At 46.2% G+C, this 22,279-nt stretch overlaps 1 protein-coding gene across 2 annotated transcripts in view; it reads right to left on the reverse strand.

Annotated features, from left to right (window-relative positions):
* Positions 1-22,279, reverse strand: part of dtx1 (deltex 1, E3 ubiquitin ligase) — a 330,151-nt gene that overhangs the window by 43,471 nt on the left and 264,401 nt on the right. For both annotated transcript variants that reach the window (XM_070887889.1, XM_070887890.1), the window contains exons 3-5: positions 19,724-19,785; positions 15,001-15,162; positions 1,895-1,956 (exon numbers count right to left, since the gene is read on the reverse strand). In XM_070887889.1, coding sequence (XP_070743990.1) covers positions 1,895-1,956; positions 15,001-15,162; positions 19,724-19,785 — 286 coding nt within the window. The remainder of the gene's footprint in view (positions 1-1,894; positions 1,957-15,000; positions 15,163-19,723; positions 19,786-22,279) is intronic.

Raw genomic sequence — 22,279 nt, forward strand, 5'->3', positions numbered from 1 at the left:
CCAGCTTTTCCAATTTTGAGTGTACAACTGTCTTTGTTTAATTGATGAAATTCAAAGTTGTCAGTGCCATTGTCATGACTAAGCAATGGACTGGCAGAAGATATATTGGAGGTGTTAAAATAGATTCTACTGTGTTCAGGTGTAAGCAAAATTCTAAATCATTTAACATGTCAATTTTAATTCACCAGCAAAATGCCTGACTGTACAGTAGCTATTATAGCCGTCGTTTAAGTGATTCAGTTGTACTCCTTACTGCCACATCGACAGTTTAAATGTCTTAGTTGCGGTTCCTTACTGCCATGCCCAAAATCCTACGTACGCACTGGGCAACCAACTGTGGCAAAGGCTAGAAATAGAGTGAAAAGCTTAGACTGGAAATGAAGAGTGGCAAAATAATCAAATAAAAATGTGGGAAATTTGCAAATGAGATGATAATGTGCTTGAGGTTTCTCACAGCAATACATGGACTTGAAGTACAGTAATTAAGGCAGTACATTTCCAGAGATAAAAGCCAACTCTTTGATGTGCTAAAAAGTATTAAATGTTTTTTCCACATTAAAATTCAAATGAGTTGTGACTAGCTAATAGGCTCCAACAATTATCAGATTATTGTACACAATGAGCTCTATTGTGACATCAAATGGCAAAAATTGCATTGAATACTCCACCCCGCATAAACTTCAGTTCATCCAAAAGTCTGCTGCCCTTTTTTTAACCCGCATCAAGACTCACCCATCACCCCTTCGCCCCACTATTGGTGAATGTACCTTCAGCCATCTATGCCCCAAGATGTGGAACTCCCTCCCTAAACCACTCTGCCTCTCTCCTCCTTTAAGACTGTTCTTAAAACCTACGTCTTTGACCAAGTTTTTAATCACCACTCCTAACATCTCTTTCTTTGGCTTGGTGTCAGTCTTTTCTATTTATGCTCCTGTGAAGCGCGTTGGGATGTTTTCCTAGGTTAAAGAAATGTAAGTTGTTGTTGGAAACAAGTAGAAAATGAGTTAGTAATTTGGAATTCTATATTAATAAATTTATCATGATACACCACAGTAAAATGATTTTGAATTCTACTACGTCCTGTAAGGTTCAAATGAAATGATGACAAAAAAACTTCAAGGAGGAGGTCTGTGGATTAAAGATGTGGAGTTGGCCCAATTTTCACACTGCCGCGATGAAGATGTAAATCCAAACTGTGGCCACCAATGGTTTTGAACACGAGTATTAATTAAAAAGATATATTATAGTGACTACACTGGAAGTAAAGCAATTTGGGACGCCCTGAGGTGGTGAAAGGCGCTATGTGAATCCAAGTCGTTCTTTCTTTTGGCAGGAACATTAGGTAGGATGGGGAGGCTGGGATTATAGAGTTTCATCACCAAATATATTCTTTATTATTCGTTTGTAAGAAAGCACATTATAAAAATGCAGTCTATTCCAATAATTTACAGAGACAGATAGGAACATGATCACAGACAAAGGTAATTCAGAATCAGAGACAATGACAGTTGAGAAATTTGACACAAAGAAGTCCCAGAACAAATGATGAATCAATGAAAAACACAGCGAGAGAAACAAACGGAGATGTTTTGACCTAGAAACACACATGTCCTTTTTCATTTATGTTAAAAAAAAATCTCAGTTCAGGCCAGATTTCTATTCATCCAGCATAAAACAGCAGTATATTTGTCATGTTGTTTGAAGTAAGGACAGAATAAAATCACAGTGGCATTTGGTTCAAGTGTTGCAGCTGTAATGAGCACAGTTTTAGTTCCTGCTGTGTAGATGGAAATAATGACAGAGAGTAGGTGAAGTGAACTGCCACAGACACCTATCACCTTCTGGTCTTTCTGAGGTGCTCTGACTGAGGGATAGTTTGATAGGTAACCCTCACCTCATCTGGTGGATTCTTCACCTTCTGCATGTATCTTCGCACCACGTCCTCTGGAGCTTTTCCTGTTGAAGAGAAAGAGATCACACATCCTTTATTACCTGTGACACCAGGATGGGGGGGGGGGGGGAAATACTTCACTCCAGCATTTCAGGTGCTGTATGTAGGTTAGCCTACTTTATTAGTAGAATTCTGCAAAGGCAGCATCTCGCACACAAAAATGATGACAAAAGGTTGAGGACCCTAAACTATTTTCCACAGGGCTGACACTGCCTATTAAACACTGTCGGAGTGCCTCTGCGCATAATAACCTTGTTTGTGGTCTGCAATGACTACAGAATCCAATAAGCATGGGTTCATACTTCAAAGAGTTTGACAGCCTTTTCCATCATTGCAAATTCTCGAGCAGCATTGGTTCTTTTCCCAGGTTAAGAATACATTTTGGAAAATAAGTATTTTTTTTTGGTCTTTATCCTGTAGTTTATTACAATCCTGAAAGCTCAGCACCACTACTCTACAAACTGAATGGACAGATGGGTAATTGATAGAAGCAAGACTTCAAAGGAAAGACAGATTTCAAGGGATGAGCAGAAATGCATCATTAATCATTGACTACAAATTGCCTGTGACATCATTTAAGAGACTATTTATTTGTTTCTGGATCAATGCTGTAAAAACGTGTTTCATCTTTACCCCACTCCTTGTTAGGCCTTTCTCTCTTCCCTCGTGTCGCTGTATCTAGGAGGTACAGTGCTAAGGGAGCACGGAGCTTTAAGGTAATTGGCAAAAGTACCAGAGGCAACATGAGGAAAAACATTTTTACGCAGCGAGTTGTTGGCCCAGAAATTACGGCCTCCCTGTTTCGAAGTTTCTACGGACTATGAGGAAAGATCAGGGAAGTGCGACATATTGGATAACTCTTTCAAAGAGCCAGCATAGGCACCAATATACCTGCATAGTATCCTTTTGTGTTTCATGTACAAGTACCCCCAGGTCCCACTGTACTGCAGCACTTTGCAATCTTTGTCCATTTAAATAATAACTTGCTCTTTGATTTTTTTTCTGCCAAAGTGCATCACCTCGCACTTTCCAACATTATACTCCAAATTTTGGCCCACTCACTTAGCCTGTCTATGTCCTTTTATAGATTTTTTGTGTCCTCCTCACACATTGCTTTTCCTCCCATTTTTGTATTGTCAGCAAACTTGGCTATGTTACACTCAGTCCCTTCTTCCAAGTTGTTAATATAGATTGTAAATAGTTGGGGTCCCAGCACCGATCCCTGCGGCACCCTGTTAGTTACTGGTTGCCAACCAGAAAATGAACCATTTATCCCAACTCTCTGTTTTCTGTTAGTTAGCCAATCCTCTATCAATGCTAATATATTATCCCCAACCCCGTGAACTTTTATCTTGTGCAGTAACCTTCATCATCATCATAGGCGGTCTCTTGAACGAGAGTGACTTGCTTCCACACCAAAAGGGATGAGTTCACAGATGTTTCAATGAAGGACCTGATATTCCAGTCCTGAACTCCAGGGGTGGAAGATGCCTGTGCATGGATTTTTTAACATGTGGTGACTGTTGCACACCAGCCACCACACGGGCTTGACAGAGCTAGGCCTTTATCCAGTGGCAAGGGTTTACCAGGACAACTGGAGACCTTCTCTGCTACACGGACCTAGTTCGCAAACATACCACAGTGTGGGCTGGCCCATGTTGCCCCTGGCCCTCAGCTCTTCTGGGCCCCGTACCCTCATTTGCGGCAGTGTCTCCTCAATGAGATCTTACCTGTCTTTTTTGATGCAAAGATCCCATTGTCTAATTGCTCAGCAGTGTAGGCTGGTCACAACCCTGGGTCTTCCAGCAACATTACCAAGAAAATCCTTTGATTATCCGTCCCCCTCTCTCTCTCCGCACCCACCCCCCGTCCCCCCCCACCCCCAGCACCCTCACCCCTCGGCCCCAGTGTGAATGAGATGTGATGGCCAATGGGTTACCCAGGTTAAAGAGATAAAATAAAGTGGGAAAATAGAAAGTGGCACCCTCCACAGCTGTAGTCCCTACACCGCAGGAGATGTACATCACCCCCACAGAGCAAATCTGTGGGACGGCATGAAACTCCCCTCCTCATCAGCAGCCCAACAACTTACTGATGTAATTCAGTCCACACACTGCGAACAAAGTGCTTGCTGTTTAAATGCCCGATTCAAGGGCTGGAGAGGATGCGGACACTAGGGGGGTAATATTCACTTTGGATGAAAGTGTAAACTGCAGGATATCGGCTCGGCACTCCCAGATAAAAACCTTTCATAATTTCTTTGTCCATTGAAGTCAGCGATAATGAGAAGCAGAAAAAGAGGTTTAATGGGTGACTGAGCCAATATCAGGCCTTTTACACTATTGTCCAGAGTCAAATTTACCCCCTGATGTTCCCATTTTAGCAGTATATTGTGAGCTGTGCTACCCCTCCCCTGCAGTCCCATAGATGTTAATGTTCTTGGGTCTCTACTGGAACATCAAGGCAGCATTCAACTAGCAAAACTCAGGGCAATGGGGGTCATTAGAAAAACCCTCCAGTCGTTGGAGTCCAACCTAACACACAAGGGAGATGGTCATGGTTGTCAAAGGACAATCACTGTAGCCCCAGAACATTGCTGCCAGCATTCCCCAGGAGAGTGTCCTTGGCCCAAGCACCTTGAACTGTTTCATCAATGACCTTCCCTCTGTCACAAGATCAGGAGTTGGGCTGACGATTCTGCAATGTTCAGCTCCATCCACAACACCTCCAATAAGGGAGCAGTCCGTGCCAGCCTACAGCAGGACCTGGACAACATCCAGATTTCGGCTGACAAGTGGCAGGTAACATTTGCACTACATAAATGCCAGGCAATGACCATGTCCTACAAGAAAAAAAACTCAACTACATCCCCTTATCCTTCAACAGTACCGCCATCACCGAGTCTCCTACCTTCAACCCCCTGGTGGCCACCACTGACCAGAAACTTACCTAGATCTGCCAGATCAACAGCATGGCTACAAGAGCATGGCACAGGGTGGGTACACTGTGATGAGTAACTCACTTCCTGACTCTGAAGCTCAATGTCAGGAGTGCGATGGAATACTCCCCACTTGCCTGGATGGTGCAGCTGCAGCAACATTGAAGACGCTCGACACCATCCAGGGGATAGCAATTTGGCACCTCTGCCACTGAATTCAATATCCACCCCTCCAGTGCCAGCACGCTGCGGCTACCGTATGTACGATCTATAGGATGCACTGCAGGAACTCACCAAGCTTATATTGTAAGCACCTCTCAGCCTGTGACCTCTCCCATTGAGAAGGACAAGGCCAGCCATGTCATGGGAACATGTTTTGCTCCAAGTCAAACATCATCTTGTCTTGGACATATCACTTCATCATTGCTTGGTCAAAATCCTGGAATTCCCTACCTAATGCCATTGTAGGAGCATCATTACCACAGGGACGGGAGTTTAAGGAGAAGGTCGGGACACCACCTCAGGGCAATTAGGGATGAGCAATAAATGCAGCCTTGTCAACGTTGCCTGCATCCCAAAAGCAAATTTTGAAAAGCTTGACACTGCGACAAAGGATTGGTGTAGCATAGGTAATGGGCCATAATTTGATGTGGCAGGGCATCGAGCAGCGTATGCTGTTAGTCAGACTTGCTCTTGTCCCTTTAGGTTTTGAAATCTTTTGTGTGCCACGTTGCTGAAAGTGTGAGCTGATAAGCAAGGGAAACATGCCATCTGAAACTTGAGTAAAAAGGGCAAGCAACTCCTTAACCAATCAGATTGAAGATTGTGAAATTAACCGTGCAAGGACTGAGGAAGTGTAAATTAGAGTGGGTGAATTCTGTCAAATTAGATGTTGAAAAGGAAATGAAGGGAGGAAATGAAAGACTAGATTAAGAGAGAGCGAGAAACAAGAGATAGAAAGGAAAAGTAAAAACTGTTTCTTTTCAATTTTACATTTTTTTTAATTTCTAGCAACAATTAAAATCTGAAGGAATGAGACTCTACACTTGTAATAGATACTTTGGAGTGCCAGAAAGGTTCTTTGTCACTAATTAATACTTATCACAACATTAAAAGGATACTTAGACTGAAATGGACAAGACTTAACTTTCTGTGGCGAGTTTAGTTTGCATCCACTGTGCAAACACAGCAACTTCGCGAGATTCAATGCATTTCCACGGTGAAGCGGACAGCAGAATGGTGTTTTCGCAAAACTAACGCATAACTCGGACAGCAACTTTTGGATATCCGAGTTTATTCTGGCATCTGCCCCTCGCCTGAACTTGTCGTGCCATTTGTGCATAAATAACGGTGAGCACCTTTAGCCTCAGCGGTACTTTTACAGCAAATTGTGGCTCAACATCTCACTGGTGACATTAATAAACTGGAAACAGAGACAGCAGACAAGTACAGTCACACCCCTGTAGAAATCATGAATGAGGAGCTGTACGTATATTAGTGTGGAATTATCATTCATCACTAATACTGAACTGGAAATAATTATTGTTCACTCAAAACCCAAGGACAGAAGAAGCTTGATGAAAAGACAAATCACGTGTTAATCCCTGATAGCAAAAACGTTTCAACCAACAGCACTCTGCACATTTTTGCCTGGTGATTCGTGAGTTAGTAATTATCCAACGGAGGAGTGAAATGGGAACATCCCAGGCTTTCGTAATTATCATAAATCAAGAAAAGGGTATGCAGCTGATGGATTGGGAGTAAGGGCACCCGAGTTATGCTCCCTTTATATTGCATTGCTGCTATCGAAGACAGCCATTAATTTGACAGGAACACTGCACTATAAATGAGGGAATGCTACGGTTCCCAAAGGAACCAAGAACACCTCAGCAGATGATTTCCTTGGGTTTTTCCAGAGACAGCACGCTTACTATGAGTGAATATAAATGTGTCACTGAAAGCTACTGGCTGCCATTGTTTCTGGCTGTAGATAAACTGAACACGGAGGGGCGGATTTTCCGCTCTTTTGCGCTCCGTTTTCCACCTCACGGCAGCGGTGAGGTTTTCAGGGTGGGTGGTCAGCCTCCAGTGCACCACAGGGGTTTTCGGGCCCGGTTTTGCGGCGGCATACAGCAGCACCGCCCGGAAGAGCTGCGCCGGTGTGCAACGCCCCTGGTTGCGACACCGGCGTGCTTTTTGACTCTCGCCCGACCCGTACACCCCGCAACGCACCCCACAGTGACCGCCTGCGAAATCGGGGGCTCCAACCTATGCCGGCTGCAGAGAGGGAAGTAATGCCGTCCTGAGGTAAGTGTGATTGTTTTTTCTTTTAATTTTTTTGTGTGATTTATGTTGTGGTATAATGGGCTATGTGTTGGGAATGTTGTTGTGGGTTCTGTTCAGTTTTTTTTTCTCCCCAGGCGTCCCTTGGAGCGCTCATGGCCCGGCTCTTTAGCTCGGGATTTTCCCACGCTAACACCCAAGAGAGGTGTGCAACTCCTCCCTTAGTGCTGCGCCCCAGACTCAGGGCCCAGATGCCCAATTTTGATAACGGAGGCACAAACTGTTCCCGGGCACAAACTTTACCGCCCCGCTGCCATTACCGTCCTGAAATCATCAAAGCCGAAAAGCCAGCCCTCTGTCTGTGTAGATCGGCAATCCGAATTTTGCACTTCTGGCCAGCATGGGAAGTCTCAGGGAAGGCCCGTGGACAGAAACTGAAGTGACGATTTTAAACACGTGCATGGCCACTTATTTCCTTGTTGTGCTGATGTTCCAAAATCCAGATCTCAATGTAAAATGGGGCAGATTCCAAAGTGCCAGCACATGGTGCAACTGCTTAACTAGAAACATTTGAGCAATGTAAAAGGGTCACCATGGCAATAGATGTGATGGTAGTTACAACAGTAAACGGGTTCTGTCAGCGAGGTCTTCATAAGCCACAAGGAGCTACAGGTTAACCCATGGGGAGAACAAACTGTAAACTGATCGATTGATCAATGAAGGGCAAGGAGTTGGGCAAAACAGCAGCACACTCACTGCTGACCGAACTGTCAACACGGACTGCGCTGATAATTGTCATCAATGTAAAGACAGTGCATTACTGAAGGTCTGGGCAATTTTCAGCACACCCTGAGGGGTCCATTACTGTAATGAACAAGCTGCAGATTTAATTCTATACATCGCTTAAGCCCATTTGGTTGTTACCAAGTGGAGCTTACATTTCTCAGATGGCAGCCTTCTGGGTAAATGGATACTGCACACAGAATATGGAAGAGCGTTCGTCAGTCAAAAGCCATGAGGAGCTGATGGATGGTCCTAAATGGCCCCGTGTCAGCTGTGGCTCAGTGGGTAGCACATTCGCCTCTGAGTCTGAAAGTTGTGGGTTCCAGTCCCACTCCAGAGACTTGAGCACAAGAAATCTAGGTTGACATTCCAGTGCAGTGCTGAGGGAGTGCTGCACTGTCAGAGGTGCCGTCTTTCAGATGAGACGTTAAACCGAGGCCCTGTCTGCTCTCTCAGGTGGACGTAAAGATCCCATGGCACTATTTCGAAGAGGAGCAGGGGAGTTATCCCCGGTGTCCTGGCCAATATTTATCCCTAAATCAACATTACAAAATTAGATTATCTGATCACATTGCTGTTTGTGGGAGCTTGCTGTGCACAAATTGGCTGCCGTGTTTCTCACATTACAACAGTGACTACACTCCAAAAGTACTTCATTGGCTGTAAAGCGCTTTGAGCTGTCCGGTGGTCGTGAAAGGCGCTATATAAAATGTAAGTCTGTCTGTCTTTCTTCCTCTCTAAAATAGTCCTTAATGCCTGAGAAAGTAACTGTCCCAAAACAGCTGAAGTGGTAGCACTGCCTTGAAACTGCCAGCTGGAGTTCACGCTTAACAAGGAAACCATTACTAATTGGTTGCTTTTCTCAGCCTTCCCCTTCACTGCCACTATTGTTTTCGATGAGAACAATCAATAAATCTGTTAGTTTGAGGCAACTCCTTTGTAGTCTTCAAACTGATATTTTTAAAGCCATCATCCTTCTAACCTGCCACTACAACATGAAGGGTTCAATTGCATAGTTACCATTTTGTTGCAATGCAGAGCCCTGATTAGTGAAGGGGTGTGTAGGGTTGGGTGTTGTGAAAGATCCGTTTGCTAGATTTACTTGTGATGAATTTATTTAAGACATTGAGCAGACTGGCAGTTACTATGTTTAGAATATGACCCAGTGACAGATTCTACGCTCAACAATTAAATTTGCAGAATTTTATCCTGCTGGGAGTTTCATGCTTTATACATTTTATCTAATTTTCCCCAAAGTTTTCCCCTCAACAATTCTCGCTCCTCCCCTCTGCTCCGGAAGGTGTTGATGATTTAGGTTTCCCTTTGATATCTCACCCAAGTGGCCATGAGCTTCAACAGTGAACACATTGTAGCTGAGAACAAACCTGCCCTCACCCAAACACCTGTACTCGCAGCAGGATTTGTTGGAAATCAATCAAGAATGGGAACCTTGGCGAATTTCCATTTCGTTATAATCTACCAAAAGTCTCTGGACTCTGGGGAGGTACCAGCGGATTGGAAAACAGCTAATGTAACACCTCTGTTTAAAAAAGAGGGCAGACAAAAGGCAGGTAACTATAGGCCGGTTAGTTTAACATCTGTAATGGGGAAAATGCTTGAAACTATCATTAAGGAAGAAATAGCGGGACATCTAGATAGGAATAGTGCAATCAAGCAGACGCAGCATGGATTCATGAAGGGGAAATCATGTTCAACTAATTTACTGGAATTCTTTGAGGATATAACGAGCATGGTGGATAGAGGTGTACCGATGGATGTGGTGTACTTAGATTTTCAAAAGGCATTCGATAAGGTGCCACACAAAAGGTTACTGCAGAAGATAAAGGTACGCGGAGTCAGAGGAAATGTATTAGCATGAATAGAGAATTGGCTGGCGAACAGAAAGCAGAGAGTCGGGATAAATGGGTCCTTTTCGGGTTGGAAATCGGTGGTTAGTGGTGTGCCACAGGGATCAGTGCTGGGACCACAACTGTTTACAATATACACAGATGACCTGGAAGAGGGGACAGAGTGTAGTATAACAAAATTTGCAGATGACACAAAGATTAGTGGGAAAGCGGGTTGTGTAGAGGACAAAAAGGCTGCAAAGAGATTTAGATAGGTAAAGCGAATGGGCTAAGGTTTGGCAGATGGAATACAATGTCGGCAAGTGTGAGGTCATCCACATTGGGAAAAAAAACAGTAAAAGGGAATATTATTTGAATGGGGAGAAATTACAACAAGGTGCAGAAGGACCTGGGGGTCCTTGTGCATGAATCCCAAAAAGTTAGTTTGCAGGTGCAGCAGATAATCAGGAAGGCGAATGGAATGTTAGCCTTCATTGCGAGAGGGATGGAGTACAAAAGCAGGGAGGTCCTTCTGCAACTGTATAGGGTATTGGTAAGGCCGCACCTGGAGTACTGCGTGCAGGTATGGTCACCTTACTTAAGGAAGGATATACTAGCTTTGGAGGGGGTACAGAGACAATTCACGAGGCTGATTCCGGAGATGAGGGGGTTACCTTATGATGATAGATTGAGTAGACTGGGTCTTTACTCGTTGGAGTTCAGAAGGATGAGGGGGGATCTTATAGAAACATTTAAAATAATGAAAGGGATAGACAAGATTGAGGCAGAGAGGTTGTTTCCACTGGTTGGGGAGACTAGAACTAGGGGGCACAACCTCAAAATGCGGGGGAGCCAATTTAAAACTGAGTTGAGAAAGAATTTCTTCTCCCAGAGGGTTGTGAATCTGTGGAATTCTCTGCCCAAGGAAGCAGTTGAGGCTAGCTCATTGAATGTATTCAAGTCACAGATAGATAGATTTTTAACCAATAAGGGAATTAAGGGTTACGGGGAGCGGGCGGGTAAGTAGAGCTGAGTCCACAACCAGATCAGCCATGATCTTGTTGAATGGGGGAGCAGGCTCGAGGGGCTAGATGGCCTACTCCTGTTCCTAATTCTTATGTTCTTATGTTCTTATGTTCCCCACCTTCCTCCAAACTGGACACCGAGGCCAACTGTAATATCTCTACTCACATCCTAGCGAATGTTGTCTAACTGAACATAAACTAACCTGGGAGCTTCCTGTTATGCACACTCACTGGATAAATTCACCAAGGAGCGTGCCATGCAATCTATATACAGCGGCATACATGTGTATATGTTAAATACACGTAGAATGTGTGAGCACCACATATATATGAAGATGTGGAGTTTAGTTTCATGATTCAGTGTGGAATGACAAAGGGGTGCATGGTACAAGTAGAGTGGTGGATCAAATGAATAGTGATACAGGAAGATTGGGAGGTGATATGGGATGACTCACAAATTTGAGCAGTGGTGGGTGGAACGGGAAGAGTTGGAGATAATATGCGGGGGAGGGGTGGTGATATGGGGGAGTGGTGGTGATATGGGAGATGGTGTGGCGATATGGGGGGACCGACGGGTGCTGATACGGGGGGAGGGGCGCGGATATGGGGGGAGGGGCGCTGGTACGGGGGAGGGGCGCTGATATGGGGGAGGGGCGGCGATACGGGGGGAGAGGCGGCGATATGGGGAAGAGAGGCGGCGATATGGGGGAGGGGCAACGATATGGGGGAGGGGCAACGATATTGGTGGGGAGGCGGTGATATGGGGAGGGGTGGTGATATGGGGGAGGGCTGGTGATATGGGGAAGGGCTGGTGATATGGGGAAGGACTGGTGATATGGGGGAGGGGTGGTGATATGGGGTGAGGGGCAGCAATATGGGGGGAGAGGTGGTGATATGGGGGATGGGGTGGTGATATGGGGGGGGGGAAGTTACCGCATGCGAAGTGGGTGATAGGGCAGAGTGGTCGTTGGTACGCAAAGAGTGGCGGATATTCTCATGTTCCTGTTGTACAGGCCAGTGAAATAGTTACGCTCCCATGACCGTATCAGATTTTCACAACCTTCACACACTATGTGGTCTGCTCATTATCAGTTATTTTACAGTGGAATTGTCCACAGGAACCAGGCCACGATAGAAATAGGGCAGGTTCTGTGGCATCAGGACCCACAGACATTACTGCCAAACCACAGTATAAATGCACAATTATGGTGGCAAGCCACGTAGCTGAATTGGTGCCAGCAAGACAATAGCACCCGAGGTAGGTCTAGCTTGCCCTGTGAGAGATTTAGAAACATAACTCAAATAGTTTGTATGTAACAGCACACATTGGTCAGATTTAAGGATACACACAAGATCCATTTGTAAGCTGAAATTAGGCAACAGCAAGAGTTGCATCACACAAGAACATATTGGATATGTTTAGCAGATGTAAAAAGATTTCATTTCCATTTAGGGATTTCTCTTTAAATTCTAATTCAATAAAAGGCTGTTGAAGTGGTCAGGGGTAAGACACAGATTCTGTGTAACAGTCTGACATAATAAAGCCTTTTAATCCCCTAACAACCCCAAGGGAGGCTTCATACCAATTTTGTGCTCATTAGCTCTAAATTAATACACTTTTCAGAATTCAGGCTTTAATAGCAAAGGGAGAACAGAGCATCAGTCGGAGTAACTCGATAATCACAGCACATTCCTGAAAGGCCATTCCAATGGGCAGATACAGTGTCTGTTTAAAGTGCTGATATTAAACTAAAAATTTGGAAAAACAGGATTTTATATGTCGTTGCCATAAGAATTTATATACTTGAAGTGGATGGTACTTACACATAACAGAAGAGAAACCCTTGGCTGATAATTTAGCTGGAATGGTTCACAAGTTGCAGTAATGTGAACATCTGTGATGGAAAAACTTGAGTTGGAAAGTAAAAGCAAAGTCATGTGAGCATGTAAAAACAGTGTACGGGGGGCAGTGTACGGGGCGGGGGAGGCAGTGTACGGGGGGGCAGTGCACGGGGGGGGGGTGGACAGTGTACGGGGGGGTGGACAGTGTACGGGGGGGGGCAGTGTACGGGAGGGGGGGGCAGTGTACGGGAGGGGGGGGGCAGTTGTGTACGGTGGGGGGGGGGGGGGGAGTGTACGGGGGGGCAGTGTACGGGGGGATGGGCAGTGTACGGGGGGGGGGCAGTGTACGGGGGGGGCAGGCAGTGTACGGGGGGGGGCAGGCAGTGTACGGGGGGGGGGGGGGTCAGTGTACGGGGGGGTGGACAGTGTACGGGGGGGTGGACAGTGTACGGGGGGGTGGACAGTGTACGGGGGGGTGGACAGTGTACGGGGGAGGGCAGTGTACGGGGGGGGGGGCAGTGTACGGGAGGGGGGGCAGTGTACGGGAGGGGGGGCAGTTGTGTACGGGGGGGCAGTGTACGGGGGGGGGCAGGCAGTGTATGGGGGGGCAGTGTACAGGGGGGGGGCCAGTGTACGGGGGGGGGGCCAGTGTACGGGGGGGGGGGGGGTCAGTGTACGGGGGGCAGTGTACGGGGGGCAGTGTACGGGGGGATGGGCAGTGTACGGGGGGGGCAGTGTACGGGGGAGCAGGCAGTGTACGGGGGGGCAGTGTACGGGGGGGGTCAGTGTACGGGGGTCAGTGTACGGGGGGGGGGGGCGACAGTGTACAGGGCGGGGGGACAGTATACAGTGGGGGGCAGTGTACGGGGGGCACTGTATGGGGGGTTGGGGGGGCAGTCTACGGGGGGTGGGCAGTGTACGGGGGGGGCAGTGTACGGGGGATGGGCAGTGTACGGGGGATGGGCAGTGAACGGGGGATGGGCAGTGAACGGGGGGCAGTGAACGGGGGGCAGTGAACGGGGGGGGGGCAGTGAACGGGGGGGGGGGCAGTGAACGGGGGGGGGGCAGTGAACGGGGGGGGCAGTGAACTGGGGGGGGGCAGTGTACGGGGGGTTGGGGGGCAGTGTACGGGGGGTTGGGGGGGCAGTGTACGGGGGGGAGGGGGGGCAGTGTACGGGGGGGAGGGGGGGCAGTGTACGGGGGGAGGGGGGCAGTGTACAGGGGGGAGGGGGGCAGTGTACGGGGGGGGCAGTGTACGGGGGGGCACTGTATGGGGGGTTGGGGGGGCAGTGTACGGGGGGGGAGGGGGGGCAGTGTACGGGGGGGAGGGGGGGCAGTGTACGGGGGGAGGGGGGCAGTGTACAGTGGGGGGCAGTGTACGGGGGGGCACTGTATGGGGGGTTGGGGGGGCAGTGTACGGGGGGGAGGGGGGCAGTGTACAGTGGGGGGCAGTGTATGGGGGGGCACTGTATGGGGGGTTGGGGGGGCAGTGTACGGGGGGGAGGGGGGCAGTGTACAGTGGGGGGCAGTGTACGGGGAGGGGCATTGTACGGGGGAAGGGGGGCGACAGTGTACCGGGGCGGGGGGGGGGTGGGGGCAGTGTACGGGGGGGGTGGAGTGTACGAGGGGGGACGGGGGACGACAGTGTACGGCGGCCGGGGGGGCAGTGTACGGAGGGGGTGAAAGAACGGTGTGCTATCTAATAATGCCAACAGTTCACCACGTCTCACCACTTACCATCACGCTATGGCACCGTGTCACTGTACTCAGTTTGATCCAGAGACAATCCGATGCATGTGTGCATAGCCATAACAGAACTCCATTATCAATTCCCTTTTTGTGGACATTACAATGGAATGAAGTGAGCTTTAAAAACGGAGTTTCATCGCAGGACTATTTTTAAAGTATCAGTTCCAAAATGTAACTTTCACCTCTTTCGGAGTATTTCTTTTTATTTCTGTTAATATTCTATAATAAATTGCAGTGCTATATCATCGGGGGAGGAAGCGGGAGGAGTTACTGAATCGGAGCATGCGAATGAGCTGAATTAACAAGAGCAGAGACACAGTCATTAATCAGCTGTGTCGGGTGGTCATGTCATTTCCAGCAGTGGCTTTTAATTCAGTTCCCTGCGAGCTTCACACAGCTCCTCTCAATGGCATCATCAGTAATTAAAGAGAAATATCCAAAACACTGACAAAAATAGACAGAAAATCTCCTTGCAACAGTGTGGTTTTGAAAGGGTTATGATAATAAGACTCCCTTTTATCAGCCCTCCATGGTTGAGGGGGAAAGTTTGCCGGTTTCGGGCAGTGCAATTTGTGCACCTACCTTTTTTCAGATGCTTCTTCTTTGTCTTTCTGCAGATACCAGATATCCCAGGGACCGGCTTTATTTCACTCTTATTGACAGGTGGTGGGTGAAGTATGGGTTTGGGAGCTCGAGTCAGGCACACTGGAAGGCCAGCTGCACACATTAGAATCCCAGTCATACCTGCGTGGAATGGAAATGAAGATCATTTAGAGTTTAAATCACTTTCATTGCAAACCGTGAATGCCATTGTCTTTGAAATCATTTTAATATAATATAGGGAGTTGTATTATACGGATATTATAATCTACTATTTCCTGGAAGGTATCCAAATTCTATCATACTAAACTCTTTAAAGGAAACTATTCTACCGTCTCTACTTTGGTCTGTCATTCCGCTGGTCAGGGCGTTTGCTCATGCCTGCTTCTACTTATTCCTGACTTCAGATCCCGCAATTAAAATCCTTCTCAATATTTTAGATAATATAGACATTAACTGTTAAGATTGAACTTTTGTCGTTCCCCTCCAAGTCACACACCATCCTGACTTGGAAGTATATCGCCATTCCTTTATCGTCGCTCGGACAAAATCCTGGAACTCCCTCCCGAACAGCACTGTGGGGGTACCTTCATCGCACGGACTGCAGCGGTTCAAGAAGGCGGCTCACCACCACCTTCTCAAGGGCAGTCACCTTGCCAGTGACGCCCACATCCCAGGAACGAATAAAAGAAAAGATAACACATAGATTTGCTTAAGCTGCTTTGCAGTCAGACTTCCTGAATGAAAATCCATGCAGTTTACGTAACAACATGGTGATATGCCGCCAGACGCAAGCACCGTGAATAGTTTCATGGGCGTTGCTTCCCCTGTAGCTCAGTGGCTAACTGAGCTGTGCGATGTGATACTCAGCTGTACAGAAGAGGGAAGCTCCTGTGTTTTGACCCTCAGTCTGTGCTGAGTTTCCTGACCTCAGCCAAGGGCTGGCCAATGACAGAGCTGTTACAATTGCCTCAGTGTCCCGAAGTTAGGGAGGGGGAAAAAAAATATCAACTAGGATTCCTGCTGCTAATCGACATCTAATGACTCTTCCTGGAAGTACGTGTGTATGGACAACAAATGACGTCCCTCACATTAAGATTGCTTGCACCAATCGCTCTTGAGGCTCATTGAGAAGAGTGGCAATTTGCCAGCGCCTGTAGAAGTGTAGCCCAGAATAAGTGACTGTCTTCAGAAGATGAACGAACAAAGGAAGATTGATTTTGATATCACACGACGCACATGCATCCTTTAGAAAAATTATATTAACAGCGGATGTGTTCGGGTTAATAGCAAGTCGGGCGCTGCAGGAGATGGTACTGTCTGTGTTCAAACATTTACCACCTGCACTTTTATGAGCAGGAATGACATTCACTCCCAGCAGGACTATTTAATATTGAAGCTGAGATTGTTGGCGAATAACTTGTAAATTAAACTGAAGACACTATAATGAGCATTTTCCCTTTCCACTCATGCAAGCCATTGCAGCAGAATCCATGTACTGTGGAGGCATACATTTCATTCCATTTTAAAGATTTTACCCTCCAATTAACTCCCCTCCTTTCCTAAAGGTGCTGGTGCCCTCAAGAATCTCAATCAAGTGCCTATTCTTCATGCGGAGCGCTGACAAGGACATGTGTTAGGGGCAATGTACCAAAACCTGATCTTTCCCTCAATTGATATCCACCCTCCAGCAGATTGAAGCTAACTCAGCACTGGCTGGGAATCGAATCTGGGACTTTGCTGGCCTATGTGGCTCAGCAACACGAGGCAGTGCGTTAAATACCCAATAAGGAGCTAAAACAGGGCTTTATATCACAATGCTATGACTGAAAACCTTAAGTTTTTGTTTACTGATTATATGTTATCAAAATAACTGCAAAAGATGAAGGAACTGAATGACTCATGGAATACAAGAGCAGGGAAGTTATGCTTGAACTGTATAAAACACTAGTTAGGACACAGCTAGAGTACTGTGTGCAGTTCTGGTCACCACATTACAGGAAAGATGTGATTGCACTAGAGAGGATACAGAGGAGATTTAAAGGATGTTGCCTGGACTGGAGAATTTTAGCTATGAGAAAAGATTCTTTGGCATAGAGGAGTCCGAGGGACAATCTTATTGAGGTGTATACAATTATGAGGGACCTAGATCAAGTGGATAGGAAGGATCTATTTCCCTTAGCAGAAGGATCAACAACCAGGTGGCATAGATTTAAAATAATTGGTAGGAGGTTTAGAGGAATTTTTTTCAACTAGAGTGTGGTGGGGGCTCTGGAACTCACTGCATGAAAGGGTGGTAGAGGCAGAAACCATCACCACGTTTATTTGGTACTTGGATGTGCACTTGAAGTGCTGTAACATACAAGGCTATGGACCAAGAGCTGGAAAGTGGGATTAGGCTGGATAGCTCTTTGTCGGCCCAGGCGAACACGATGGGCTGAAATGGCCTCCTTCCGTGCTGTAAATTTCTGTAATTCCATGACAGAAAACTACAAATTAAAGCCCAATGGCATCTTACTCAGCTAAAATTTCCATAATTTTATAGTGTGATGTAAACTACTGGAATACAACAGGTTAGCTTCAGCCTCTGATGCACAGCACTGGCTGTCTAAACCAAATATCCTGTATTTGTGTGTTCAATCACGTCGACTGAAGGTAGCATAGGAATGATATCTCGACAGTCTCAGCTTCAGTCACCGCAACGTGTAGGTGATACAAATTTGCACATCAAAAATTTCTATTCTGATCCATTGGTGAGGGATTTGAAGTGTTGATTTTCCAGCATTTTATTTTTTACACTAATCCAAAGAATAGTTACAAGGTTGGTGTCGGCAATCGAATCCCCGGGCTGGGGGTCAGTAGAGCAAAGGATGGAGAGTTGCGTGCACAAACTTCAGATTGCTAGCTTAAGAACATAAAAACATAAGAAACAGGAGCAGAAGTAAGCCATACGACCCCTCTAGCCTGCTCTGCCATTCAATAAGATAATGGCCTATCTTCGACCTCAACTCCACTTTCCCGCCCAATCCCCATATTCCTTAATTCCCCTTAATATTCCTTAATATACTCAATGACTGAGCATCCACAGCTCTCTGGGGTAGAGAATGCTAAAGATTTAGAGTGAAGAAATTTCTCCTCAGCTCAGTTCCAAATGGCTAACCCCTTATCCTGAGACTATGCCCCCTAATTCTAGACTCTCCAGCCAGGGGAAACAGCCTCTCAGCATCTACCCTGTCAAGCCCTCTAAGAATTTTATACATTTCAATGAGATCATAGAAATATAGAAAATCGGTGCAGGAGTAGGCCATTCGGCCCTTCGAGCCTGCACCACCATTCAATAAGATCATGGCTGATCATTCACCTTAGTACCCCTTTCCTGCGTTCTCTCCATACCCCTTGATCCCTTTAGCCGTAAGGGCCATATCTAACTCCCTCTTGAATATATCCAATGAACTGGCATCAACAACTCTCTGCGGTAGGGAATTCCATAGGTTAACAACTCTCTGAGTGAAGAAGTTTCGCCTCATCTCAGTCCTAAATGGCCTACCCCTTATCCTTAGACTGTGTCCCCTGGTTCTGGACTTCCCCATCATCGGGAACATTCTTCCTGCATCTAATTTGTCCAGTCCCGTCAGAATTTTATATGTTTCTATGAGATCTCCTCTCATCCTTCTAAACTCCAGTGAATACAGGCCCAGTCGATCCAGTCTCTCCTCATATGTCAGTCCTGCCATTCCCGGAATCAGTCAGGTGAACCTTCGCTTCCTCAATAGCAAGAACATCCTTCCTCAGATTAGGAAACCAAAACTGAACACAATATTCCAGGTGAGGCCTCACTAAGGCCCTGTACAACTGCAGTAAGACCTCCCTGCTCCTGTACTCAAATCTCCTAGCTATGAAGGCCAACATACCATTTGCCTTCTTCACCGCCTGCTGTACCTGCATGCCAACTTTCAATGACTGATGTACTATGACACCCAGGTCTCGTTGCACCTCCCCTTTTCCTAATCTGCCACCATTCAGATAATATTCTGCCTTCGTGTTTTTGCCACCAAAGTGGATAACCTCACATTTATCCACATTATACTGCATCTGCCACACGTTTGCCCACTTACTTAACCTGTCCATGTCATCCTGCAGCCTCTTAGCGTCCTCCTCACAGCTCACACCGCCACCCAGCTTAGTGTCATCTGCAAACTTGGAGATAGTACTCAATTCCCTCCTCCAAATCATTAATGTATATTGTAAATAGCTGGGGTCCCAGCACCGAGCCCTGCGGCACCCCACTAGTCACTGCTTGCTATTCTGAAAAGGACCCGTTTATCCCAACTCTATGCTTCCTGTCTGCCAACCGATTCTCTATCCACGTCAGTACATTACCCCCAATACCATGTGCTTTAATTTTGCACACCAATCTCTTGTGTGGGACCTTGTCAAAAGCCTTTTGAAAGTCCAAATACACCTCTCATTCTCCTAAACTCCAGAGTGTATAGGTCCAATCTACTCAATCTCTCCTCATAGGACAACCCTCTGATCCCAGGAATCAATCTGGTGAACCTCCATTCCACCCCCCTCTAAGGCAAGTATATCCTTCATCCCTGCTTGGGTATTCGGGCAGACATTGGTGGTACATTACAATGGATTGGTTCTACACCTCTGACGACTCTCCTGCTGTGCAGTGTGAAGGCAGTGCCTTGCTTCATACCTGCAAGTGCCGGGTGGACAGGACCAGAGCCATTTAGGTTTTTCACCGGTAGGGCAGGGACCCTGGAAGAAATCAAAAAGGAGAATATTAGCTTTCTTAATACAGAACTCACTATTCCATGGACCATACCATGACATTTAATATCAATATGTTTATCATGTGTTCATATTTGTTAATCTGCATCCCAAAGATATTAGAATTGCTTCTGCGCATTTGACATTTGTAATCCCAAAATGACCTGGTTATTTATACAGTGTTTGAAGCTCCATCATTCTGATTGGGTGAATGCTGCATGTTCAAGTCAATTGACGATAGTCAGGCTCAATTAAGAATGCATCAGAAGACACTTCTAACACACGAATAAATATGAACTAATCACTCTCTTTCATGGAGAGTGATAGATGGAGAGATCTATCCTGTTTCTTGAGCCTGATAAAGAGACTTATAAAAGTCACAAAGGACTAGAAAAAGTGACTGAGACTGTGACTGATTAGTAATATTAAACTGTACAGTGAAAAGCAGGAAAGCAGGTCAATGGAAAGCCACAGCTGCAATCTTCAGATTCTCCTGCTTATCGTCAGATCACCACAACAGTATAGTCCATTAATGTATTCAATGCTTATCAGCGTACAAATACTTAAGACATCCTCTAAAATATGACTGAAGAAAGCTTCAGTCTGAGCCAACTGCATTACAGGTATCTACAAAATCTGTATGCAAATTTATCAAGAAATAATTTCTGATTTCTCAGACGGTAATAGAATGAAACAGTTTAGATAGCTTGGTAAATAAACATCACACCTACAACTTCTGTGTTAAGAGTACAGGAAGAATAAAAAGATCAAAAACATTAAAAGGTTCTCCTTAATAAAAAAGAATGATAAAATCACAAGCTCGTTGGGCAATTAAAAGAAAAACTGTAAGATAAGGCTCCCTTGTTTTTTTTTTAAAAACAGGAAACAGAACTGACTTTTGGCTTATTCATTGGAACATAATGAACACTAGAATTTAGCTGTGAATAGGGAGCGTGTTGGTCCCTTATTGTTTTAAATTGTTCTTCGTAGCTATTGGGTGTACAATATATGTTTCAACTATTTTGATTAAACGTCTCAGTTTTACATCGAGCAGGAAGGTGTCACCTCAAATGATGATCCCTCAGTAACCAGGGACATTATGGCATGGCTTCTTAAATACTAAACCTTCTCCATCACGGATCTCTCACTTCATTCTCAGCTTCACCTGTATTCATCTGAAAGCGAGTTATTGGGCTAGAACCTCCACTTTTTTTTGCCTACTTAACGCCCACTTTACCGCTGAAATGACGTATAATGCCCAAAATGGAAACTGACGGGCATTTTTCGGAAACTTATCGCTGAGTGTTACTTTCCCCATGTGCTTAACGCAGAGAAAAAAAATATTACCACCCGCCCACATTTTTTGGGCGGAATCAGCAGAATGGGCAAATTCAACGCCCATAATATCGCCCAGCGTTACTTTCCGCACGGAATTACTTTCCGCACGAATTAGCGCCCAGATTCAATATTAACGCCCGCTCACTGTTTTTTGTTGTAAAGAGCATATTTACCCAAACTAGCGGCCATGGAGATCGTCCATTGCCAATTTCACCACCTTGCACACATATCGCCCACAATATCGCTCGCTCAAAAAACCGCCCACAAAAAGTGGAACTAACCGGGATGAATCACAGAGTTATGGACGCCATGTCTCATCCTTTAAAAGGCTGCTGTGCTTCAACCTCGGTGGAATTCGGATGTACTCTGCAGGTCGTTGGAGTTGATGTGAACATCTCTAAAAACATCTTGACCATACTGTGACCGATTGGAATTGAAGAGGTGTGTTCATCGGGACATTCCTTGTTTGTGAGCAATCGGTGGAAAACAGAGCTACTGCAATGGGGCCTGTCCTTTCTCACCCTCTCTTGGTGACCAAGTACATGCAGCAGACTCGAGATGGCCGAAGGAACGCTGTACTGCATTATGTGCCCAATGAACGAATTGACAGACAGATGAGGAGGACCAGACGTTACACCCCCCGCAAGTACAAGGAGAAGCATTCTTACCTCGACTTGCCCGACACCACCTGCCTTCGGAGACTGCGCGTCCACAAAGAGGTTATCACTGAGGTATGCAAGCTGATAAGGGCAGATCTGCAGCCTGCCAGCACCATCAGAACTGCACTGTCCATCGAGGTCAAAGTCACCGCTACACTGTCATTCTATGCCTCGGGTTCTTTTCAGGCCTCAGCTGGCGACATTTGCAGTCTGACTCAGCATGCCACACATCACTACATTAGACAGGTCACTGAAACCCTGTACGCACGCAGGATGGACTTCATCAGCTTCCCTATGACCAGGGAGGCACAGAATGAGAGGGCTCTAGGTTTCTCCATAATTGCAAACTTCCCCAAGGTGCAGAGAGCAATAGACTGTATGCATATCGCGATGCGGGCACCTTTTCATGATGCTGAGGTTTTCAGGAACCACAAGGAATTCCACTCCCTGAATTTCCACTGGTTGGTGACCATCAGCAAATTATA

Source organism: Pristiophorus japonicus, chromosome 8, assembly GCF_044704955.1.
Source record: "Pristiophorus japonicus isolate sPriJap1 chromosome 8, sPriJap1.hap1, whole genome shotgun sequence".
NCBI lineage: Eukaryota > Metazoa > Chordata > Chondrichthyes > Pristiophoridae > Pristiophorus > Pristiophorus japonicus.